Here is a 25,814-nt window from a genome sequence, read left to right on the forward strand (position 1 = left end):
GAACGTAATACTTATATATTGACAATTAACAATAGTTATCCATTAATTCGCAATAAAAAGCATTAACGCAATTTGAATAGGTATTTAAGAAAAAAAAAAAAATTGAATAGGTAATGTTGAAAAAGAGTTTGTTTTATGCGCATACTGACATTTGACAAACAAAGGTGCATTTGGCATCATAGATTGATAGTGTACTTAATCTCTATCCACCACGAAATAGTAAGGTAAAAGATGACCAAGATTTACTTAAAACACCATTAGACACCATTAATATATCAATAGCACTAGAAATAAAACAATATTAGTTACATCGCTATCATCAATCTCTATCAGAAGTTTCCTATTCTCTAGGGTAAAAAGAAAAAAAACAATAAAAAGTTATGTAAATCACTACAAAATATATAAAAGTGTGTGTTGCATGGGTTGACCTGACTATTACGAGCACTAAGACCTCGTCCTTTCAATTTAGTCTGCGCTTGACACGGCACTCTCACGATGTTAAACAATCTCCCCTTTTGGACCTAAACGCGGTCACGTAGAATCAGTCACAGCCCAATTGTTGTTTCTCCTATTTTAATTTGAAAGCTCAACGATTTAAACTCTGTCGTCATTCACCAGAAGCTGTCACTTTAACACTCGTAGTTTCTGTTTCTTTTCTCTCTTCTCTTCCCTAAGAGGCCACTCTCATATCATTTTTTTCATTTTTTCTCCAAAGATTCAAAATATTTTTCATCTTTATATGTTTATCAAACTTTCAGAATTGAGAAACTTGTTGTTTAGATGGGAATTACTCAACGGATAGAGAAGTTGCCTCATTCCTACAAGGTTGGTTGCAAGAATCTCTTTCATTGTTTTTTTTTACTTTGCCTGTAATAACATTTTTGGTCTTGCTTTGTTTCAGATGCACTCTTCCATGTGCTTAGAGTTAAATAACTTAGTTGATAGGGTCATGAGAATCTTTCCTGATATAGAAGATGCTAGACCAGGATCCTCCACAGGGATGCAGACTCTATGTTTGATCAACAAAGCTTTGGAGAAAGCTAAGTTGCTTCTTCAATACTGCAGTGAATCCAGTAAACTCTACATGGTTTGTTCCTCTCACATTATCTTAAGCTAATTTTCTTTGCAAAAAAAAAAAAAAAAAATTGGTTGGAAAGTTGAAAATAAAAAATAAGTTTCTTTGCAAAAAATAAAAATAATAATTTTCTTTGCAAATGTGCATTATTTCAAAGCAGTGAATCCTAATATGTTGCTTCAATCTTCAGGCAGTAACAGGAGAAGCTATACTCTCAAGAGGTTGTAGAGCCAAAAAGTTATTAGAGCAAAGCTTAAGTGACATCAGAAGCATGGTACCAACTGTTTTGGCTACTAAGGTTTGTGTACCAAACTATATTTCTAAATCTTCTTTTGTTATGAAAAAGCAGAATAGCTGATGAGAGTTTTTGTGTTCAAAAAAAAAAGCTGATGAGAGTTTTGCTTGCAGATCACTCAAGTAGTCCAAGACCTTAGGTCAACTGAGTTGGCTCTAGAATCATCTGAAGAAGAAGCTGGGAAAGCTGTTAGAGAACTGATGCAAAGGAGCACAACCTCATCTGTTTCTTCTGATGAGGTTAGAGATTTCCATTATGCAGCACTGAAGCTCCATCTCTCAACACCTGAAGCCATTGTGATTGAGAGAAGATCCCTGAAGTCTCTTTTTGCAAAACTAGGCGAGTGTGAAGTGAACAAGAGACAGATTCTGAAGTACCTTCTCTGTCTTTTAAAGAAGCATGAGAAGATCATCTGGAGAGATCACAAAGAGAACTCCTTCACACATCTTAATGATTCTGTGTGTGCTAGTGCTGCAGAAGCAGGATGTTCTGAGGAGGAACACAATGCTACACTTCCTGAGCATTTTAAATGCCCTCTTTCTCTTACCGTCATGTATGATCCTGTCATGATCTCCTCACGCCACACCTTTGAGAGGATGTGGATTCAGAAATGGTTTGATGAAGGTAATGAGTCTTGTCCTAAATCAAGAAGGAAACTAGATGACTTCACAATGAAGCCTAACGTGGCCATGAAGGAACAGATATCAAAGTGGTGCTCCAAGAACGGTCTTGATGTTCAAGATCCAACAACAAAGCACGCAAAGTCTTCACACAATCTTGACTTCTCCATTGCTAGTTTTGGAAGCTCTCTGTACAATCTTGACTTCTCGAGTAGGGACTTCAGCTCAAGCTTTTCAACTGATCCACCTTCCAACTCTAAGGGTGGTTACTTCATGCCAATGCAGACGATAGCTTCTGAGTCAGGAACTGAAGTCACAGACTCAAGTCAAAGCGAGGTGGAGATAGAGCCTTTAAGTGAACTCACTAAGCTTCCATGGGAGGCTCAGGTGAAGACCATTCAAGATGTAAGAAAACGTTTTGAGAACAACTCTAGGGCTTTTCAGTCTATGTTACCGAGTAAGTTTCTTGAGCCACTTGTCACGTTCTTGAAGAATGCTGCTGGAACCAATGCAGACACGATAAAGAGTGGGTTGGCTTTGTTGTTGACTTTCCTCAGTGGTAACAGAAAGGCTATAGAGGCTTTGGAAGAAGACGTGTTTGAAACGTTATCTGTTTTTCTAGGGTTTGAGTTATTAGTAGCTGAAGAAGCTTTGAATGTACTAGAGTTTCTCTCTAACCAGCCACATAGTCTCTCCAAGATAACTCTTTCTTCCCTTATGAAGATGGCTGAGTCTGGACCAGAACATCTCCAAGAACAAGCTGTGATCACACTCAAGAACCTGTCCACAAGCAATGAGATTTGTCTGGAAATGGTAACTCTAGGTTTCGTCAAGAACCTCACATTATTCTTGCAACAAAGCGTCTTCAGCAAGCAATCAATCATCATTCTGAGAAACTTATGCAACACCGAGAAAGGGCGGGTTTGTATAACCGAGACACCGAGTTGTTTAGCTTCAATAGCTGAGTTGCTGGACTCAAATGTGCCAGAGGAGCAAGAGACTGCAATCTCCATCCTCTTACAGCTTTGTGTGGAGAAGATAGAGTATTGTAACCTTGTGGTGAGGGAAGGAGTTGATATTTATCCATCTCTCTTCTTGATATCCAACAATGGAACAGAGGAAGCTAAGGTGGGTGCATCAGAGTTGCTTAGAGCTCTTGAAGAAGTAGATTTCAACAGAGAAGAAGAAGAAGAAAAAGAATCTTCCACAACTACTTCACAGGTTGTTACTCCAGTTATGCATCAGGATCCTATAATAACAACACCATCTCCAAAGAAGTCTGGTCTATTTGGACTCAGTTTCTCCATTCTAAAGAAGAAGAAAAGATAGATAGAAGCATAATTAGCTTAGTTAGGCTGTTTTTAACCTAGTCTTTGGACAGTTACAATTTTTTTGTGTGGTTTTCTGTCTTTGTTGATTTAGGGCTTGTATGTGTTGATACCAACCCAAAGAGCCTCCGTTAATGCAAGTTTAGTTGTAATTTGATAGGGAACGCATTGTGAGGAAATATAGTATGCAATTTGTAAATCCTTAAGTCACAAAAATGGTCAATTATTTTAAGTAAACTTCAATATGTTTTCAACATGGGCAGAGATGGTTGATGTATGAGTATCGTAAATAACATTAAAAACGGAAATTTCTTCTTCTTTTTTTTAAGTTTCCCACAAAAAAGTAAATAACATTGAAAATGAAATATCAAAATGGGAAATTATATTATAATCAAAAAGTGTAACGGCTATATCTCTTTTCTTGGGTAAAAGATGGTTGCATAGATTTTTGTGACCTAAAGGATTTACAAATTGCATAATATATTTCCTCACAATACGCTCCCTATCATAGAATTATTTTAAGTAAACTTCACCATGTTTTCAACATGGGAAGAGATGGTTGATGTATGAGTATGGTGAAATAACATTAAAATGGAAATTTCTTCTTCTTTTTTAACTTTCCCACAAAAAAAGTAAATAACATTGAAAATGAAATATCAAAAATATTATAATCAAAAAGTGTAACGGCTACATCTCTTTTCTTGGGTAAAAGTAATTATATACTTATATCTCTACTCATTAAATACAACACACGGATACCAAAAAATTGTAACGGTTACATTTCTCTAGTCTAGCCTCCATTAATGCAAGTTTAGTTGTAATTTGATAGGGAACGTATTGTCAGGAAATATAGTATGCAATTTGTAAATAATTAAGGCACAAAAATGGTCAATTCTTTTAAGTATAAAGTTCACCATGTTTTCAAATATGGGCAGAGATGGTTGATGTATGAGTATGGTAAATAACATTACAATGAAAATTTCTTCTTCTTTTTAAATTTTCCCACAAAAAAGTAAATAACATTGAATATGAAATATCAAAAATATTATAATCAAAAAGTGCAACGGCTATATCTCTTTCTTGGGTAAAAGTAATATTATATACTTATATCTCTACTCATTAAATACAACACACGGATACCAAAAAATTGTAACGGTTACATTTCTCTAGTCTATAAATACAACACATTCTTATTCTTCTTCTCAAACAACATCAATGTCGACAACCACCAAAATCATTATAGCTTTTCTTCTATTATTCTCTGATTACTTGGCAGTACATGCTTCATCTTCCATTCATAAAAACCCTTACCTCAACGCCAACACAATGCCGTCTTCTTTCAACACCGGAGCCTCTTTCTTCGACGCAACAAACCTCCACGTCCCGGCAACAAACACTCCTCAGCTTGCATGGTTTAAGTCTCTTGGTTTGCAATCAGGTTCAATTTTTATAAAATTTATTTTTTATTTAGACACATTTTTTTCCCTGAATCTTTTTATATAGATAAAAATATATTTTAAATCATTTCTGTTTTTACTCTTTTAAATAACAAATGTTTTCTTAGATTTTTGTATGATTGATTATGAAAGTATGATTGCATAAGTTGAAACTAATCGATATCATGTCATGTTTTGATCCTTAGAAATATCATGCCCATTGTCTTTGACAATATGTTCATTTAGCCTTCTAATTAACCTCCAAATTGTTACCATACTTTTGTTTCTTTTTCCTAAAGTTTTTATGAATAATTAGAAAATTTAATCATACAATACGAAACTTATTAAATTTTAATCTTTAGAGGTATCATGTTTGTTTTTGTTTCAATCATTTAACTTTCTAATTAAACTTCAAACCAAATCTGAACTTCAAAAAAATAACAAATGCTTTGTCGAGGCAATGGCAAATTGTATCTAGATATGTCTCTTGTTCTGTGAGGCAATGACTCTGTTATCTTCATTCTTCTTCACTGTTCCTGGAAATGCAACCATCAAAATAGTATCATAATCATAATGTCTGAAACTCTGCAACTCATCATTATTATTTTCCAAATATCTGAAGAAATTCAGGTGAAACCTTTTTGACTGTTGCATCCATTTAGAGAAACTTAAAAACCATTTTGGGCGACACCATTGCTTTTTTTTATCTAAGTTTTTGGTTCATATACATGCCTTTATTGCTAAACCGGAAAATACGACTGAACCGTCGGTTCAAATAATTAGAGATAACCGGAATTTATTGCTAAATCACAAACACTCTGTTTCGTCGAGAGGGTTAGACTTGTCTGGCTCAGACGTCGCCACAACTCTCCCGCAAGTTCACCCACACACACACACACACACTCGGCGCATCTTTTTATCCCTCAAGAATCCTTAAACATCTGTTTCTTCTCATTGTCCGCTTGGTAACAGTTTAAGGTTGTTCTCTGCGAATCAACCGATGTCTGCTTCATGTGCTGTAACACCGTCTGTTAGGACAGAACTAAGTAAAAGACTCACCTTTCCTGCTCAAACTCGTCGACCAAGTAAGCACCTTTCATCAAATTCTCCTTAGATTAAGACTGAATCGCATTAAAAGTTTCGATCTTTCAATGTTAGGGAACAAATGCGAAATCAGCAGAAGGGGCTTTGCAGTGAGAGGGATCGTTGCTTCTGGAGTTTCAGTCATGGGTTCTCCTCCTCCTTCAGCTGCTTCTCAGCCCATCCAAGGTTTGGATCTCGAAACTTTAGTTAAAGATTGTGTCTTGTTGGCTTCTTCTCTCTTTAATTAGATGAGATTCCTTTTAAGGTGGGGAGAGGTTAGCTTTTAAGCCAGAAGGATACAACTTTTGGGAATGGAGAGGTCACAAGATTCATTATGTTGTTCAAGGAGAAGGCTTGCCTCTTGTTCTTATCCATGGCTTTGGTGCTTCTGTCTTCCACTGGAGGTATAACATTCCTGAACTGGCTAAGAAGTACAAAGTGTACGCCTTGGACTTACTCGGTTTTGGATGGAGTGACAAAGCCCTCATAGAGTATGACGCCATGGTTTGGACTGATCAAGTTATTGACTTCATCAAAGAGGTTGTCAAAGAGCCAACCGTTGTGGTTGGAAACAGCCTTGGAGGGTTCACAGCTTTGTCTGTTGCTGTGGGATTGCCAGAGCAGGTCACAGGAGTTGCGCTTCTCAACTCTGCAGGACAGTTTGCATCCGAGAGTAGTAAAAAGCAAGAGGAAGAAGCTGAGGAAACCGTGTTAACCAAGTTTGTAGTTAAGCCGCTCAAAGAGGTTTTCCAGCGAGTGGTTCTTGGGTTCTTGTTCTGGCAAGCTAAGCAGCCTTCTCGAATCGAATCTGTGTTAAAGAGTGTAATAATGTCTTGCTGACTTTTTGTTTTTTGTTAGGTTTCTTTAAAAGTTTGTTACTTGGTACTCAAGTTTTCTTATTGCAGGTGTACGTAAACGCTGCTAATGTTGATGACTACCTCGTTGAATCCATCTCAAAACCTGCAACAGACCCAAATGCTGGAGAAGTTTACTACAGGTAGTACATAAAGTCACACCAAAAACAGAGCTACTCTGTTTTGATACACACACTAAAAACAGAGATACTCTGTTTTGAAAAACAGATACATAATGGGACCTAACTGTTGTTTTTGTTTGTTTAATCTTTTTATAGATTGATGACAAGGTTCTTGACGAACCAGAGTAGATACACTTTAGACAGTGTTCTAAGTAAGATGACTTGCCCGCTTCTGTTGCTTTGGGGAGATCTTGACCCGTGGGTTGGTCCTGCTAAAGCCGAGAAGATCAAAGCATTTTACTCGAAGTCATCGCTTGTGCACTTGCAAGCAGGGCATTGTCCTCATGACGAAGTCCCTGAAGCTGTAAACATAGCTTTGTTGGATTGGTTGTCTAATGTAGTTACCGAGCCATCGTCCCCTGAACTCTCAGAGGTGTAAAGACTCTTTTTGCAAAGGAAGTATATAGTTGTAAATACATTGTTACCGATACTTCTTGGATTATATAATTTAATATGATCAGGATTCTGGTTTTAGAGCAAATATTTATACGAGTAATGTCATTTTCATATAATTTTGATTATACAAAATTTATTAGAGGGTCCTACGATTATTACCTAAGCTGTTTTTTTGTCAACACCTAAAGCTAAAAGATATCTCGTCTTATTTTAAATGTAATAATTAGTTAAGAAATTGTCGTATGAATATTGAGTGCTACCATTCCGAAGTGGCCAACATAAGGACCATTCATTTTATAAACTCAAGAATGAGGAAATTAGTTTTTAAATTTCTTTGATTTTATTATTTGAGCATTTTAATCTGCAAAATAGTAGAAATACATGTTAACACACGATACGCGATTGATTTTTAAATCCTGTAAAAACGGTGAAAAGTGAAAACTGTTGCAACATGAGAGATTTATTCTTTATTAAAGTTGTCTAAATAAAATAACATTCAAAATCGTGTTAACCGGATACTTCTTCAACATGAGAGATTTTTTTTCTCTTGTTTGTTTAACAGTTTCTTAATTCTTTTGTTTTCTATGCATGAGTTTCAAAATCTAAACATATAAAAGGGAAATGAAATGAATAGAATCTCCTTATCATAACTTTACCATGTTCTAATACAGATTAAATCAAAAGAGAAGATTACGCAAAAAGAGAAAAGTGGTCCTAATCAATATTCAGATTGCTAAATTGTAGGCTGTACTGTGGACAAAAGTGAAGGAATCCAATCAAGTTAGAGAGGGAAAAGATGAAAAGAGATAATATAAACCTAGTATTTGGTTTTTATATAGATATTGCTAAATAAAACAATGTTAATACATAGTATTTATATACTTATAATCATATCGAACACGATCAGAGACAAATATATGCGTGTATCTTAAGTTAAAATTTAATACTATTTTGTCAATGATGCATTTAAATCTCAGCTTGTTTGTCAAGATAGATATACGTCTATGTTATTCTTTCGCAGAAGTAAGCATACTTGGGAAAATATCCAATTTCATTAAGCATGATATATATTAATCAAATAAAATTATAGTTAAAATAGTTGGATTACAATTAAATATGGAGTTCGAGATATTTAATTGGCTAGGCAAACTAAATCGATAATTCGATATAATAAGTTATAACCATATGATTATATCATAAAACATGTTTAGGATCTACAAAATTGGAGTTAGTTTTAACTGTGAGGGTTTATACTTAATCAAATACACCGATCATGAGATTGTGCAGGGATGAATAAGTGAATCGTGTAAGTAGGGCAAGCATGGTTATCACCTTCATCATTATGTTCGGACCATAATAGTTAAGCACGTTTTCGTTAACATTTTGATTTTTTAACTTGTACAGACATTTAAGATAAGATTAGTAATTTTTATAAGATTTATAACTAACATATAGATTTATCTTATACTATTTTTAAAACTGCATAGGGTTCATGCATGCTTTACAAGGCACGCACTCATAAGAAAGCATGCGTATACTCGTACATGTTTACCTTTGCATTTAACATGATGGTATTCAAATACAAATCAAACTGATTAATTGGATTTGAATGCAGATAAATATAGGCTGAATAAGAAAATAGAAAACAATCATTAGAAGAAAAAAACTAATTGGTTAATAGTATCTACCTTCTCAGTCTTTCAATTATTTCGAATGGTGACTGCGGTTTGAGCGGTGCGGGACAAGCGGTTCAACTGCGGTACGATTTTAACAGTTATAAAAACGTATAGATATATAGTATATGTATAGATTTTTGATACTATTGACTGTGGTGCGGGGCGGGGCGGTTGTAAACATTCGAAGCCTAGTCCACGGCCATTAATCAAATTAAAGATAAATATATGCAAAATTAAAAGAGAAGACATAAATGATCTCTCATGAAAAACTATCAAAGAGAAATTTGATAACCCAAGTACAGTTATCACTCGCTGATCCAACAATTTCAAAACTTTAAAAATAAATAAACAAAAGATTAATATTTATTAATTTTGAGAATCCTTAGAAGTTATTTTACCATTAATAATGCTACAAAATTTCGGATCTAACTAGCCCATATGTACTATATTATATATGTTTCGTCTATAACAGTATAACTTCAAGAGTAGGTGTAAGTCGGATTAAATCTAGACAGTGATTCATAGAAATACTAATAAAATCCACTTAATTGTAATTTGTAACGTTAAGTAATCTTGTTTTACTTGTGATTCATAGAATCATAGATATACTAATAAAATTAACTTAATTGTAACGTTCAGTAATCTCGTTTTACTTGTCAAAGAGTTGTTCGGTGTTATTAACTACTGGTTTAATGTTTTTGAATTCGTTTTTTGTCGTAACAGCAGTACTGTAATTAACATTCACTATCATAATTAATAAAATAAGTGTATTTAACTGATCACTAGTCATCATCCACATTAACTGATGCTATAACTCAACATGGAAAAAGCCAACTACCAAATTTACGAAGAAAAGAAATCGTTAGCTTTTCTTAACTAGACCATCCTGATTAAAAACAATTATAGTCCATAAATTTGCTTTATTACAAACCAATAAATATAGCAAACTCGATTATGAAAAATGTTTCTGATTATTGGAAGCTGTAAAGTGTTTATATAAAAAAATAAAAAAGCTTTATGTACTATAGTTCATAAACGATATCCAAATAGTGGATTAATTCAAAGAAGAACGGTATCGTCAAAATCAATATAAAGGCTTGTTAGCTAATGAATCAATGATCCATTTAAAGACCAGAAATAAACTTCGATATCGATTGGAAGATGGCAACGACGAGTAATAATCATACTATGAGTTGTCAACCAAATATAGAATTCATTTAATAATGGATCAAATGAAATCATGCATGGCACGAAAAAAATCTCGTTATCGAGTGTGAACACCAAAACGTTACGCTGGTGATTGAATAGGTATGGATTCTAATTCATTAGGGTCATAATTCGTGTAATGAATATACATGAGCATATAAATATTGTATATGTACCATAATTGTGTCGCACTTAATTATTAGAGATGTGATGTAATGAAATTATAAATTTCGATTTGCAAGAGACTATATATGATCGTGAGAAGAATACAAGCAAGAAGCGCCTCTATATGATCTGGAGGGACGGTTAGCCTGTCTTATTCTTGACATTACTCGTCTAATCTATTTTATGTTTATAATTACTTCAAGTGGCAGTGTGGCACTGATTTAAAATTAACGTTTAGTAGTATATGCTAAAATCTTGAAAAAACTACCACTCCAACAGTCATTTTTTTCAGATTACTACTGCATTTGTCAGAACAGTTTTAGGAAATGCCAGTGATTCACTAGTGTTTTTGGTATGAATATGATCTAGCTTTTCTAGATTAAAATATGTTACAACTCAAGAACACCAACGATGAGTTTTTTTCCCCCGTAACTAATCGTTAAAAACTACAACCAAATTCATAGCTATATATATTACCGTCGCAAATGAAAGTTGCTGCCTAGTCCTCCTACTTGTTAATACATCATAAAATTACAAAAGAATATGGCAAAGAATAGTTACAAAATGAAGAAATAATACAGTACAAAACACAAGTGCGGTACACATGTTATTCAGACATTGGCAGACGCAAACCCTACCGTTTCTTCTTCTTAGAGCATCTCCAATGGTGTTACCACCATTGGAGTCCTTATGATTATTAAACTAATTTTTTTTTTTTTTAGAATAGTTAAGGACTCTAATCAAAATAAAATGTCCAATGGTGTTCTTTAATTTAGAGTCCTTAGGAATAAAAAAAAAATTTAAAACATGTAATATGATCAAATATGTATAGAAGATTTTTCAATCTTTTTCAAAGTTTGTTGTTATGAATGAGCGTTACCAATTTCCCCTTCAAAACTAAAGTTTCCAAACTCAGACAATGAGACTGACAAAATAGAAATCGACACAGCAGTAACAAAAAATAGAAATCGAAAGGCCATTCTCCTCTGGAACTTCTCTTCTCTCTGTCAAAAACCAAAAATTCTCAGACCATTGCAGCAGCTCGAGGGCTCTGAGTAGCAAATCCATTGGCTTCTACATGACCATTAAACTAAGAAACGCTCTTAAGAGCTCCGGATAATCATGGTCTTAGGAACAGTATCAGGAGGAGCTAGAAGTGGCGCATATTGTTGAGGCCCGGGACATCGTGGCTGTAGAGATCTAGACAGCATGGTCAAGATGGTGCCGTTGGCGAAACCATTGTAATCACAAGTCGTCACGTTACAGCCAGCGCTACTCTGCTGGACCGTGATGTTACCGAGCATGAGGTTGCTGTTTGTACACTGCATACTCGAGCAAGAGACGGCTAAAGAAGCAGGCTCACAATACAAACTGCATCACATACACACCACACCACAACCAAATTAACATAAGCTTGAGAGAAGGAAGGAAGGAAGGTAAGGAGAGGATATCTTTGGATATTGTTATTACCTGCGGCTCCCAAGCGCACAGCTGCATTGCACGCAGTGGCCTGCTGCTAGAGCGTAGCTACCATTTGGAACTATCAATCCATAATCCGAAGCATACTTGGGAAAATTAGAAGCACAAGCTGTGACAAAGGTGAAGAAGATACATAACCAATCATTTAAACAGAGCTCAGCAAACAAGAAAACACCACAAAGATGCAAACTTTTGGCAGCTAAGAACTCACACAACACAAAAATGCAATCAAACAACAATAAAGGAAACAACCAAAGACAAGCTACACCAAAATAGAAACTAACTCCCATTATATAAACTTTTAAAGATAAGCACAAGCTGAGACAAGGTGAAGATACATAACCAAAAATAAAAACAACTGTTACCAACCGAGCTCAGCAAACAAGTAAACAGCACAAAGATTGGCAGCTCAAAACTCACACCAACGCACAACAAGTAAAGGAAACAACCAAAGACTAACAAAGCTATACCAAAAATAGAAACTACTTCCCATTATATAAACCACTAAAGATAAGAACAAGCTGAGAGAAGGTGAAGATACAGAACCAAAAATCAAAACAGAGCTTAGCAAACAAGTAAACACCACAAAGATGCAAACTTTTAGCAGCTCAAAACTCACACCAACGCACAACAAGTAAAGAAAACAACCAAAGACTGACAAAGCCACACTAAAGATCCCAACTTGGCAACATTATAGACTACAAACTCACAACAGAAACTGCTTCCCATTACATAAACCTCTAAAGATTCAACCTTTGGCAGCTCAAAACCCATATCAATGCACAACACAAACAAAAAACAATTAAAGAAACAACCAAAGATCCCAACTTGGGAACATTAACTAACAATAGAAACTACTTCACATCATATAAACCCATAAAGACAAGAACTTTATAGACCAAACCTGACAAAGGAACGGCGAGGATATCACCGGAGCTAACATCAGGAGCACCCATAGCATTCACATTCATCAAATCAGTAAGCGTAGTCTCATACCTCCTCGCTATCCCCAACAACGTATCCACCCCCTTCACCACGTACGACAGATAAACCGCCGGCAGAGAATTATCCGTCCCGTTGAAGCAAGCGCACGGCAGAAGAATAAGACAGGGGATAGCAGCCACCGACCATTTGCTCCAATCTTCAAAGGAGAATGACGGAGAAAGAAAGACAACAGAGAGAGAAACTACAGAAAACGAAGAAGGCCACGTCAACAAGGATTCATTCATTTTAATCCTTAATTAAGGACTGCTCCTTAGCTTATTTAGGTTTTATATTATTATTGTATTGGTATTTGCTTAGGATTATGTGCTAAGGATTCATTTAAATCCTCCATTGCGGATGGTCTTACCACTTTCAGTAACATTTGTTTCCCTCTCGGGAACCCAATTTACTAGTTCATTTATTATACTCTTTTAATTATTCTTTCTGTTTTTGTCCTTATTTTATACTCCCTCCGGATTTGAATATATGATGTTTAAGGTTGTGCACACATATTAAGAGAAATTAAATACTTACTTATATCAAATACTTTTTGGTTTTACTTTTAGTTAGTTTAAAGATTTATTTGAATCCCAATAAAATTCAACCACTTATATTTTTTACATTTTATTTTAAAAGCAAAATGCATTAATGAAAAGTAGAACATCATACATTTGTATACAAGAAAGAAAAACTAAAACATCATATATTCAAATCCGGAGGGAGTACATCCTTGCAAAAAACAACACTCATATCTTATAAGTACTATATAGATGACTAGACTTAGTCCGGATAATCCAAAGTTTTCATACGCATAAAAACAATGAGATTTCTGCGATCTGCAATTCAATTTTTAATCCTTGCCCTATTATTAAGAGGTGAAATACATTATTTTCATGGAAAATGATGAAGATATATGTGTAGTGTGCTGCGACGGTCGGTCGGTCCCACTGGAGAACAAGAAGTGACAACAACAAGCAGTGTATTTCCAATTTTGCCCTTTTCCCTTTCGGTTCGCGCGTTTCACCTGCTTACCGGTTACACCTGTCGCGCTTTTATCGGTTTCATCATTAATACTAATTATTAAAAGAGAATTCAAATAATTCTTATTTTAAGTTCTGCTGAAAAATACTTAATTCGTTATTTAATGAGTCGCCGCCGCGCCGGCCGTTACGATTGCAGCAGCACGACTGTTTTCAGTATTTTTTTTTGTTTTAATATTATTTAAAAGCATCAGTAATAAGAAAAGGATTGAGACGAAAAGGATTTCTCATCTAACTTTCATCCAGATTTTCGTAAATATGATAATGAAATGACGAAAGAGGTAAAAAAAATGCTGAAAGTTAATAAACATGAAAAAAACTCTTTTAACATGTGTCAATATATAAATAGTTTTATTTGTACTAAAATATATATCAACAATGACGCTCTAATATTCTTTTCTAACAACTAATAATAAATTAGACGAAAAACTTTATTTTCATTTCAAAGTTTACTTTTTGATATATAGTCATAATATTTCAAAAAATAATAATAAAAAAAATAAACAAACAATATTTTGCTATCAAAATTTTCAAAAAAAAAAATCGACAAAATTTTCTTAAACAAGCAGTATATTTGGCTATTTCTGAATTTATTTCTTTTGCTAATTGTTGTTTATACGATGTAGAGATGTGATTTACACAGTACAAACTTTAATTAAAAATAATAATACTCGAATTAGATTTTCAAATTAAAGAGAGACCCTTTCTCGTCATTTCTTTTTGAGACACATCACTTTTTTTTTTTTTAACATTTTCGCTTTTTTCGCCCACCTTCTCTCTCTCTCTCTCTCTCCCCTTCTTGACTTGTGTTCAGACTCTCAAAGAGAGAGCGCGCCTGCCTGCAAGCCTCAGCACACAGAGAGAGAACTCGAGGAAGAAGAAAAGCAATTCACAAACCCCTAGAGACTCGTTTTACTGATTCCCCATGGAGAAGAATCTCTCCCACCACCACTCTCGTAACCCGAAGAAACCTCACAACAACGGTAACGGCGTTTACACCTCCTCCGTCAAAACATCAAACACCGTTACAACAACCACAACATACGACGACGTTTTCGGCGGCCCGCCTCGTTTCGGCCCCCCGACTCTATCCCCCCGCCTCGAAGACTACTGCGAAATCTTCTCCGGCTTCAACGGCTCCTCACGCGCCGCCGTCTCCTCGATTCCAATCCTCGATCTCCCCCTCGATAAAGGCCTCTCCTTTGACGTCCGGAGAGAGAGCTTCGACTACCTCGAAGTCTTCGGAGGCTTCGACGGTCTCGATTCAGCTCCCTCGTACGATGAGCTCTTTATCCAGAGGGACACGGTGGCTGACGGAGATTCCTCCGACGGTGCTTGGTAAACGTCGTAGACCCATTAGAGCCTTTTTAGCTTCCTCTGAGTTCGAAAGTTTCCTCCTTTTTGGCTCTTAGCTTCCCTCTGAGTTCGAAAGTTTCCTCCTTTTCTTAACGAGATCGGTTCGTGTTTGTAATTGTAGGACTCCTGAAGAAGAAGAAGAAGAAGAAGTGGAGGAGAAAAGTCCTTCCTTTTCGAACGGAAGAGATTCGTATGACTCGATTGAGTTCAACATCTCTTTTCACAAAGCTAATCAGGTGAACGGCGGCACGAGCGTCTCACGTGTAGCGCCTGATCTTGGCTCTTCTTCTTGTGTTGCTGCCTTTGAAGGCAAGGATGGTTGTGATCAGAAGCGTTGTTATAGTGGAGCTACTACGTCTTGTCTTAGTGAACCTTTTGTGACGGTTTCTGAGATTGGTTTGAAGACTCATCCTACTGGGATACCGCCTCCTTCGAGACCGCCTCCTGTGTTGAAGAGTGATTTTAGGAGGTCGGGTTCTAATTCTAGGACTACTGGATCTGAAGGGTCTAATGAGGAAGGTAGTTCTCCGCCGTTCTTTGATGTTGAGGTTGATGCGAGTTCAGCTGCTGTGAGGGAAGCTATGGTTAAAGCTGAGGCAAAACTTAAAAGTGCAAAAGAGATGTTTGAAAAGAAGCAAACCTCCATGAACGGTAGAATGAGCGAGGAAGGGAAATCAAGCCATGCAGCTGGTCTGGACCATAAGTCTCTCTCTTCTCAAGGGTCTGTAAACTCTGACGGAAACGAGGAATGGGAAGAGGCTACACAGTTTGTTGAGCTGGTGAGAACAGAGCAGCCTAGAAACGCTGATGAGAACAGTGGTGGAGAAGATGTTTCTTTCCCTCGTAATGCAGGGTTCTTCGACCAGAAGCTAACATGGGGAGCTAATGCTGACTGGGAGAAGCAACAGAGGAGAGCAAAAGGAGACAGGGAGGAGGATCATGAAGCTAAGAAGTTGCCAAAACACCCTGGAGCGAGAAAGGTAGCGTCTAGGCATAAGAGACGTGAGGACAGGCTTGTAGAAAAAGCTCCTGAGAAGTTGAGAGATGTTGAGCTGCAATTTGAGATAGGCAACAATGTATCTGATCATGGTGGGATAGTGAAACAAAGAAACCTGATTAGGCCAGAAGAAAGCAAGCCCTTAACTGAGAAACTTTCAAAGCAAAAGATGGCAGACCGGAAAGAAGCTGAAAAGAATCTGGATAATGTGTTTGATTGGGAACAAAATGCAAGAAAGCTGAGGGAGGCTCTTGGTCTATCAGATAACGATAGCACGCTAGAGGTTCCCCTTGGAACGAATGGCGAAATGGACGAGAGTGAGAGAAAACTGAAGGAGGCCTTGAGGCGGATGGAGGAAGAAACTAGCTCTAAAGAGGAGGCTAGTGTAAAGGAAGAAACAGAAGCTTTTGAGAAGGCAGAGAATGAGAAAAGACTAAAGGCAGCTTTGGAGCAAGAAGAGAGGCTCAAAAAGCTTAAAGAAGAGAATGAACGGAGAGAGGCAGAGGCTCGTGAAAAGGCAGAGCAAGAAAGGAGAAGGAAAGAGCAGGAAGAGTATGAATTGCAGCTAAAAGAAGCCTTTGAAAAGGAAGAAGAGAACCGTAGAATGAGAGAGGCTCGCGAAAAGGCAGAAGAAGAAGAAAGGAGAAGGAAAGAACAAGAAGAGTGTGAAAGGAGGCTAAAAGAAGCTTTTGAAAAGGAAGAAGAAAAGAACCGTAGAATGAGAGAGGCCCGTGAGAAGGCAGAAGCAGAGAATGAAAGGAAAATGAAAGAAGCACGTGAAAAGGAAGAAAACGAACGGAGAAGAATAAAAGAGGCTCATGAGAAGGCAGAGGTGGAGCGAAGGATGAAAGAAGCTCTTGAACGAGAAGAGAAGGAAAGGCAGATTAAAGAGTTGCAAGAGAGGAGAGCCAAAGAGGCTCTTGAGCAGGCAGAGAACGAGAGGAAGCTGAAAGAAGCATGTGAAAAAGAGGAGAATGAGAAGACGCTGAAAGAAGCTATCGAGCTAGAAGAGAAAGAAAAAAGGCTGATAGAAGCTTTTGAGAGGGCGGAGACTGAGAGAAGACTGAAAGAGGAGCTTGAACAAGAAGAGACGAGGCTGCAAGAGGCCAAGGAAAGAGAAGAAAGAGAAAATCAAGAGCGCCAGGAAAAGGAGAGAGACGAGAGACAAGAAGACACATGTGAAATGGAGAAAACGTGTGAAACCACCAATGAGGCTTTGGAAGAGGATGAGAGAGTAGACAACCACGAACCAGTGAACAAAGTACTAGTGGAAGAAGAAGAAGAGGAAGGACCAAGCCAGAGAGTTTCTGTGTCCGAAGAAGCCTGTCACTGGAAGGTATTTGAAAAGAATCTTAAAGACGCAAGCCAAAAAGAAGGAACCAATGAGCTGGATACTGAATCTGAGAAGCTGAACGGAGTAGAATCAGGTGAGGAGTCTGCTTCTGTGACTGAAGCAAAGCTCAACCAGAAAAGCAAAACAGTTGAAGAAAGATCAGAAGACGAGAAACTCGTCAAAAACGGAACTGTTGGCGGTGCCAAACTAGAAAGACCACTGCCATCTCGAGTATTCATGCAACGGGAGAAAGAAGCAGAGAGGCTAAAGCGAGAGCTAGACACCAAGATGGAGAATCTAAGAAAGATAGAGGAAGAAAGGGAGAGGGAAAGAGAAAGGGAGAAGGATCGAATGGCTTTTGATCAGAGAGCCTTGGCTGATGCACGCGAAAGACTGGAGAAAGCATGCGCCGAGGCCAGAGAAAGGTCTTTCCCTTCAACGGAGGCTAGACTCAGAGCAGAACGTGCAGCAGTGGAGAGAGCAACCGCTGAAGCTCGTGAACGTGCAGCTGAAAAGGCTGCTTTTGAGGCAAGAGATCGGATGGAGAGATCAGTTTCTGATAAGCAGTTAGGTTCTTTTGGTGAGCGAACCGAGAAGCAGTTTCAGAACTCAGCCTCTTTTGGTGCTTCAAGATATCAAAACTCTCCTGGTAACACAGATACTCTCTACTATTGTTCATCTTCAAGCTTTAACTCTTGGTTCTTTTCTTGTGTATGTTTAAAGGTGCTGATGGTGAATCACCTCAAAGGTATACATCGAGACTAGAAAGGCATCGAAGAACAGCTGATCGTGTAGCTAAAGCTTTAGCAGAGAAGAACATGCGTGATCTCGTGGCTCAGAGAGAACAAGCAGAGAGAGTTGTATGAACCACCAGAACCAAAACTCTTATTCAACTTCAAAGAAAAGCTAATTTTGTTTCTTTTTATCTTTACAGAGGATTGCTGAAACCTTAGACGCTGAAGTAAAGAGATGGTCAAGTGGGAAAGAAGGAAACATAAGAGCATTACTCTCAACATTACAATACGTAATGTTTCTCCTAATTAAAGATCAAAGTAGTTATTATATCTCATAAGGCTAAGTCTTGTTATTGACACAGATCCTTGGTTCTGAAAGCGGTTGGCAACCGTTACCGTTAACAGAAGTCATAACATCAGCAGCTGTGAAACGAGCTTATAGGAAAGCAACGCTTTGTGTTCATCCAGATAAGTTGCAGCAACGAGGTGCAAATATTCACCAGAAATATATCTGTGAAAAGGTCTTTGATCTTCTTAAGGTAACACAACATATCTTATGTTTTGTTAAACACAATAATCTTGAAATTTAGATTTTTGTTTTTAATAAATTTTCAGGAAGCTTGGAACAGATTCAACTCTGAAGAAAGGTAGAGAGAGTCCCTGGTATATGCTCAGAAGAAGGCTTTGATTTTTTCTTCCTTTTTTTTTTTATATAAAAATTTGTAAAGTCTTGCTTCTTGACAAAAACAATTATTCATTTTAATCTGACCAAGCTTTGAAGAACGAAAACGTGTTATTATTCGTTTATTTGACTTAATGTTACACAAACCAAGTCTCGTGGAAGTTCCTTAATATTCTTGAAATGTCAAAGAAGCTACGACCAACCCATCTTTATATAATATTGATGAAACTCTCTCATTACAACAACAAGAAGCAAACAACAACAGAATCATCATCTTACACCTCTATTTTACTTTTAAGAAACTATTAAAAGGATGCAAATGCTAAGAAGCTTTAGCACGAGGACAAGAAGCCGTCTTGGAGGCTACGAGCGAGTGAGTGATGATTCAACTTTCAGTTTACTCGGAGCAAAGCTAAGAAGATCGACGAGTGTTCCTTACTACGCTCCATCTATCAAGCTTGGTGCTGGTGGTGTTCCGACCATACTCGAGGAGCTTCCTCGTCAGAAGTCCAAGAAAGTCAAACCAACAAGCAAATTTAGCCACCCTATATTTAGCTTTTTATATGGGAAGAAGAAGAAGTCACCGACCACCAGGAAACCTGAGTTTTCTAGATATCTTGAGTATTTGAAAGAAGGTGGTATGTGGGATGCGAGAACTAATACTCCTGTTATCTATTACAAGTAGAAGTTATGGAAAATAATCAACAAGTTTTGTTTAATTTAAATGAAGTATATTTTCTTATGATTTGTGATGATATTTGTATATGTAATCAACGATTCATTAATTTGATTTATACGAATACAAGTGGTGGAAACAAAAAAAAAATTGTATGTTTTGGAGCAATTTCTATTCGGACATGATCAAAAGTTTCAAAGCAAACATTAGATGAATCAATAAGTCCTAGGTCAGACAGTACTGGTCTGACTATATATGCATGTCCGCTTTAAACGGTGCCGAGGAAGTTTGAATAGTGAATCTCTTACTAGTTTTGTGCAATTCCAGTTTATGTATAAAGCTGGTGCTTATAACATCAAAAGCAAGTTCATAAACTTGGGACTCTAAGTATTCATCAAGCTAAAGAGAGATAGAGGCCATATCCTGAGGCTCTAAAGCAGCAGCTGCAGCCTCTTGATGCATGGCCCTTTCAATGTATTCATTGAATACAATAACGCAAAAAAAACTTGGTAGTGCTCTTTTTACAATTAGCAGGAGCACTTTCAAATTGAAGAGGTTAGACAATATAAAATTATATGCATATGTTGTGGATGAGTTTTCAGAAATACACGATATTCACACATCCATATATAAATGTTGTCTCTAAATAATTTTTTTATTAGTCACAAATCTAAAATCTCAACAAAAGTTAGGGTCTCTGAAATGGCTAGATGACAAATACTAATTATTTTCTGTTGAATAACACTATTTTTTCTTAGAAACATGTTTTCTGGAATAATGAGATGTATAGTTGATTTCTTAATAAAACGTTATATTTATTTGACCGGGTCTGAACAATAAAAACATGTTATTCATTTATTTGACCCATTTAGATGCTAGTTCTTTATATGTAATATAAACTGAGTCTCGTTGAAGTTGCTTTTTGAGGATGAGGTCAACAATTGCGGTAGAGTAGATTTGAAAGTCAAAGAAGCTCGACGAATCTCTCCTACTCATCACTTAATTTCTATTATTATATACAATAAAAACATAAAATCGTTGGACTTTTCAAATTGGCAGCCAAACTCTGACCGTATTAACTTTCAAATCAAATAAGATACAACTATAAAATCTTATCACCATCACATTCCATATATAAACAACACATTGATAAAACTCTTCCTCATTACAACAACAAACAACAAACTCTTTTCTTCACTTTTTCTCTATACATCTTCTTATCGACTTGTTTATTTTACGGTTAAATTAAAAGAAATCAAAAGATGGAAATGCTAAGAAGCTTTAGCACAAGGACAAGAAGCCGCCGTGGAGGCTACGAGCGAGTAAGTGATGATTCAACTTTCAGTTTACTGGGAGCCAAGCTAAAGAGATCGACGAGTGTTCCTTACTACGCTCCATCTATCAAGCTTGGTGCTGGTGGTGTTCCAGCCATACTAGAGGAGCTTCCTCGTCAGAAATCCAAGAAAGTCAAACCTCCAAGCAAATTTAGCCACCCTATCTTTAGCTTCTTATACGGCAAGAAGAAGAAGCCGTCGACGACAAGGAAGCCTGAGTTTTCTAGGTATCTTGAGTATCTGAAAGAAGGTGGTATGTGGGATGCGAGAACTAATGCGCCTATTATTTATTACAAGTAGATGATGAGTTTATGGAAAATGAAAAATCAAGAAAAAACTTTTCAAGTTTTTGTTTAATTCAAATGAGAGTTCTCCTTTAGTTTTGTAATAATATTTGTATTATTGTATATTACAATATCGATTCATTAATTTGTTGATAAAAATACAAGTGTTGGACACAAGATTGTATGGTTTGAGCATATTTGATTTGAATATGATTTTATAGTTTCAAAACGAATTTTAGACGAGTCAAAATGTCAAAGTCAGCTAGTTCTAGTCTGACTGGTGAATCCCCCGTTTGGTTACGTGGAGGTTAAGGGAGACTTCCCTTGTATAAACTTTTTAACTAATTTATATGTTTATTGTACATATATAACACAACTCCGTTTTTCATTAGCAGAAAAGTAGTTGGAGTTTGATTGATTCTAAACACTGTAAATGCTACAACAAGTGAAAATAATGAACAATAGTGTTCCTTCTGTTTAATTGATCTTTCTGGTTATGTTATCATATATCCAACATTTGATACACATATAGAGGTTTTATTTCAATGTTTCAAAGTTTCCTTTTCAGGACAACAACAAATGTGATGGGTCTTATGTCTTCTTTGGCCAACTCCTCGTCAACCATTCTACCATATGTATCAAACAGCTTGTCAAGAATCTCTTCCCCGAAGTGTAGAGCAAGCATTGACTCTTGAACCGCTCTTACCGTCTTTGCAGCCGTCTTACCATAACTAACACCATCCTCGTCGCCTTTCTCCTTGTCAACTTCTAACATCTCTAACTTCTCTAGTTCAAAAGACCCTTCTTCCTTCACTTCATCTTCTATCTCAGCAGCACTCGGGGCGTAAAAGTGCATCTCGTAAGAATTTAGCTTCTCTTCCTCAGTTTCTCCCTACAATTAAATGGAAACAACAACAACCAGATAAAACGTTTGCATTATCCTCAAATAATAAAAGCTATTATATATAAATTGTATGGTCTCAAATTACCGATAATATTTATTTTTTTTAAATTAAACTAAAAATGTTATAGTCCCTTTTTTTTTAAATCGGCCATATATGCATGTATACCTGTGCGACAAGATTGGCTATGGATCTAGCCAGAAGCTCCCAGAGGAAAGAGTTTCCTCTATCCACATAATCAGGACTTTCTCTTCCGAGCATTATGAGCACCATTCTGCCTGAAGCAACCAACTCTTTTGATCTAAACCGAAGGAACATGGAGAAATCTTCCTTGAATTGACTGTAGTAAGCTTTGGAAACAGCTTCAGGGCTTGAAGAGCAGATGTTAACACAACCTTTGTTTATAGACTTGCCTTGATCATCATACAAATCTGGAGGAATCTGGAAAGAACAAAAACAAGAACCATCTCAGTATATGTTTCTATATATCTCTCAGTCTCAACTTTTACATTTAATATGTGCACCTTGGAAAGCCAGTGTAAGCTGTAAGAGGCATAGTTAAAGTGGATGGTATTTTCAGGGAAGAGCCTTCCATAGAATGATCCAGGGTAAGCTGAAATGAATACTGAAGGGCATTCACCGTTTTTGGCATCTCTCTTTAGCTCTATGTGAAAATCAGGCAAGGTCTTGAATATGGAGTTGAAGTCATTTCCTGGGAGATCGTTAAGGAAGATGCTGAATTCCGGCAAGGGCTGGCTTGGGATCTCTCGGCGGTGAGAAAACTCCACGGCTTTGATGATGTCTCTAATGGTGGAGAGAGTGTTTGGTCCTGAAGAACATCCCAAGTCAGCTATTCCTAAACTCTTTGGTTTTGTCTCCTTGTAGAGTTCTTGCAGTGTCTCTAGTGTTATGTGTTTTGCTTGATCAGATGCTTTCTTCTGCAAAGATTTAAAAACAACAAAGAGGGTAGTTAGAAGTCAAGATTATGAACTAAATCAGGATATTTGAAATATCAAGAACCTGGAAGGTAGAGTTTCTTGCATAACTAGTTTTCCCATCTCCTCCTGTCATGTGAAACTCTCTTTCTAGATCCCTCTTATCCATCACAATGACTCAAAAAAATGTTAAAGTCTCACCAATTAGGGTTTTTTCTTCTTCTTTTGGTGTTAGAATTTGCTTTTCTGGCCTGTCACCTCAATCTTCCATTACCTACACTTTTTTTTTCCTTTGCAAGGAAATTGTGTGGATTTAATAAAAGGACCGTAAATAATATATAAAAATGCAAACGTATTTGTCATAAATTGGGAATTATTAATGAACCGGGACAGCTATTGTTTGGTTGGATCTGTTGAAAATTTGAGCTTATTTAGAGCATCATATTCGTATGATTAAATACTCATAGATGCCATCTCACAATAAATTTTATTATTGTGAAATATTTTAAAAAATTAAATAATAAAATATTAATTAAGCCACTAATATAGTGAAGACATATTAGTAATTTTCTCGTAAAAGGGAGAATTTCTTACGAATAAACGTTTTCTTTTCTATATTTTTAATGAGTATAAAATATTTGAAAAACTACTTAAAATATCTTTATCACAATTAACTTTTATCACAATTAACTTGAATTCAAGATATCTAGTGTTTGAGTTTTGGGTTTTGGGTTTTGGGTTTTGGGTTTTGGGTTTTGGGTTTCAATAGACTTAATAAATTACCGATTGGGATTCTTTCATCATTGTTCATGATTTGAAAATAAAAAGAAAGAAACCGAAAAAGATAAATGTTTCTTTGGGTGGGTGAATTTAGTTTGGAAAGAGAAATGTTTAGGTGAAGTCCAAAGTGGCCAAAAATAGGAAACTAAGAAAAAAATAATAACAAAAAAAAAAACCGAAAATCGGAAATTTTCGGTCAACATCATGATGGCTTCATGTTATGTTTGTACTTTCTTTACTTTGTTCTTGATACCATTGCTACACTTTATTGCTGTCAGTGGTGGACTCAATTATCATCTCTCGTTTAAAGACATGGCATTCAAGATATCATGACTCTCTAGAGAATTTATTGGGGGTATTCACGGCATCACATGGTGTCTGAGATGATGCATTATAATATCGTTGAACAGAACATGCATAAATATAGTGCTACAAAACATCATAGAAAAGTAGAGGAAACTTTGGGACAGAATATATATGATTAAGGAGGAAGAAGATAGATTGACTTTTAAAGGTAGAAAGCTACTAAACAAGAACGGGAGATGATGGGTGGTGTGTGTGACCATCATTTCCCTCTATCACTTCCTTACCTTTAGGCTTTAGTACTCTATCTCTGTCTCTTCCTTATCTTTAGGCTTTTATTAGTCTTTCTTTCTCCCACTCTTCTCGTTTCCTTACTTTTTAAGACTTCGGTGGTGGTGGAATGCTTGGTTGAGTCATGAGTGTAGTAGTGTATGCTTTGTCACAGAGAGATACACGATAGTTTTTGGTACGATATCGTTTGGTGTTTTGAGGGGCATGCACGCGTGTCACTAGAGGGATTGATGCAAAGCTGTTTGTAAAAGTTCATATGTATATGGTTTCTTACATTATCTTCTCTCTCCCTCTTTGATTATGTCTTATTTTAGGTTAAAGTTAATCTCTTTGTTTGCTTTCTTGTTGGATGTTAAGATTGTTTTTGATTAATTGGATAGCATTTCACAGATTTTGAACTTAGTCCCTATACCAAGATTGGATGATTCTCTCGAATCCAACTTTAAAGCTTATTGCTATAGGAGGTGGACGAAAGTAGACCATAAAGTTTAATTTGGAATTTGATAAAGTCACATACACTCCCTTCTATGTTCGTTTATTGGCTCTTTATAGGGAGTTTATGTTTATATATCAAATAAACCGATGCTTCTAAAAAGACATACAAGTTCTTCACTAATTAAAATGGGTTAATTAGTTTAAGATAGAAAAAAAGGAGATACTTATTTTAAAGAAGATGGAGTGAATATATGAGTGGGCTCTTTAATAGACCGAAGATATGAATCAAGTTATGATTTCCCACGATAAACAAGAAAACATATGAAATTATAACATGATTCACTAAGTGGCTTAATAAAGTAGACGTAGTTTTCATATACCAATCTCAAAGCTACGTACAAACTAAAGTGATTAACCTTAAAAAAAAAAAGTGATCAACCTTATATAGGAAATGACATTTGTTAGCTTTATCGACAGTTCAAGCTGCAAAGACATGTAGCTATTTTAATTTATTGATGCGATCATGACCTCAAACAAGTATCGCCCAGCAAAATGTTATGAAAATACTCCATGCACTATTACCATGACCTAATCAACAATATACATATAATATGGTGATGTCTATAAAGTTCCATGCACTATTACCATGACCTAATCAACAATATACATATAATATTGGTTGAGCGGTAACTATAGAAAATTTACTTTAGAATTTTGTCGGTAGGATTTTTGATTTAGTTTTAAGGGATGTAACTTTAAAATTCCGTAAAGCTAAAAAGATAGGATTTTAAAAAATAAGATTTTATTAACTATGTTTTGTGTGTTTTTGCTGTAACTTTAGTTTTTTTGGTTGTAACTTTAAAAACCAAGATAAAATATGATCGGTAGTATTTAATGCCGTACATAAAAATTAAAGCTAAATTCATTACTTACGGCCCAACCAATCACCCTCA

The 25,814-nt window shown here is 36.2% G+C and overlaps 7 protein-coding genes across 7 annotated transcripts; 5 read left to right on the plus strand and 2 right to left on the minus strand.

Moving 5' to 3' along the window:
• Window positions 1-79: 79 nt before the first annotated feature.
• Window positions 80-3,555, plus strand: LOC106449755 (U-box domain-containing protein 5-like). The gene is made up of 4 exons (XM_013891487.3): window positions 80-825; window positions 902-1,087; window positions 1,266-1,373; window positions 1,484-3,555. The coding sequence occupies exons 1-4, from the start codon at window positions 781-783 to the stop codon at window positions 3,317-3,319; spliced, it is 2,175 nt and encodes a 724-aa protein (XP_013746941.1). The 5' UTR covers window positions 80-780; the 3' UTR covers window positions 3,320-3,555.
• A 966-nt stretch (window positions 3,556-4,521) lies between these two features.
• LOC106449648 (pheophytinase, chloroplastic) lies at window positions 4,522-7,354 on the plus strand. Its single transcript, XM_013891409.3, has 6 exons — window positions 4,522-4,756; window positions 5,727-5,839; window positions 5,913-6,023; window positions 6,103-6,659; window positions 6,743-6,834; window positions 6,970-7,354. Exons 2-6 carry the CDS (start codon window positions 5,755-5,757, stop codon window positions 7,250-7,252), a joined length of 1,128 nt encoding a protein of 375 aa, XP_013746863.2. The 5' UTR covers window positions 4,522-4,756; window positions 5,727-5,754; the 3' UTR covers window positions 7,253-7,354.
• Window positions 7,355-11,129: 3,775 nt separating this feature from the next.
• LOC106391146 (lysM domain-containing GPI-anchored protein 1-like) lies at window positions 11,130-13,118 on the minus strand. The gene is made up of 3 exons (XM_048745059.1): window positions 12,700-13,118; window positions 11,787-11,904; window positions 11,130-11,687 (listed from the first exon to the last, which is right to left on the minus strand). Exons 1-3 carry the CDS (start codon window positions 13,022-13,024, stop codon window positions 11,420-11,422), a joined length of 711 nt encoding a protein of 236 aa, XP_048601016.1. The 5' UTR covers window positions 13,025-13,118; the 3' UTR covers window positions 11,130-11,419.
• Window positions 13,119-14,546: 1,428 nt separating this feature from the next.
• LOC106449443 (auxilin-like protein 1) lies at window positions 14,547-19,022 on the plus strand. The gene is made up of 6 exons (XM_013891233.3): window positions 14,547-15,157; window positions 15,297-18,154; window positions 18,229-18,365; window positions 18,440-18,529; window positions 18,602-18,778; window positions 18,855-19,022. Exons 1-6 carry the CDS (start codon window positions 14,745-14,747, stop codon window positions 18,888-18,890), a joined length of 3,711 nt encoding a protein of 1,236 aa, XP_013746687.2. The 5' UTR covers window positions 14,547-14,744; the 3' UTR covers window positions 18,891-19,022.
• A 125-nt stretch (window positions 19,023-19,147) lies between these two features.
• LOC106449546 lies at window positions 19,148-19,663 on the plus strand. The gene has a single exon (XM_013891321.3). It carries the CDS (start codon window positions 19,235-19,237, stop codon window positions 19,604-19,606), a length of 372 nt encoding a protein of 123 aa, XP_013746775.2. The 5' UTR covers window positions 19,148-19,234; the 3' UTR covers window positions 19,607-19,663.
• Window positions 19,664-20,691: 1,028 nt separating this feature from the next.
• Window positions 20,692-21,448, plus strand: LOC106449277. Its single transcript, XM_013891087.3, has one exon. The coding sequence runs from the start codon at window positions 20,860-20,862 to the stop codon at window positions 21,229-21,231; it is 372 nt and encodes a 123-aa protein (XP_013746541.1). The 5' UTR covers window positions 20,692-20,859; the 3' UTR covers window positions 21,232-21,448.
• A 213-nt stretch (window positions 21,449-21,661) lies between these two features.
• Window positions 21,662-23,370, minus strand: LOC106449171 (probable methyltransferase TCM_000336). The gene is made up of 4 exons (XM_013891000.3): window positions 23,138-23,370; window positions 22,642-23,055; window positions 22,286-22,558; window positions 21,662-22,107 (listed from the first exon to the last, which is right to left on the minus strand). The coding sequence occupies exons 1-4, from the start codon at window positions 23,219-23,221 to the stop codon at window positions 21,766-21,768; spliced, it is 1,113 nt and encodes a 370-aa protein (XP_013746454.2). The 5' UTR covers window positions 23,222-23,370; the 3' UTR covers window positions 21,662-21,765.
• Window positions 23,371-25,814: the final 2,444 nt, after the last annotated feature.

The sequence above is a fragment of the Brassica napus genome, chromosome C1 (genome assembly GCF_020379485.1).
Source record: "Brassica napus cultivar Da-Ae chromosome C1, Da-Ae, whole genome shotgun sequence".
In the NCBI taxonomy this organism is placed as follows: domain Eukaryota; kingdom Viridiplantae; phylum Streptophyta; class Magnoliopsida; order Brassicales; family Brassicaceae; genus Brassica; species Brassica napus.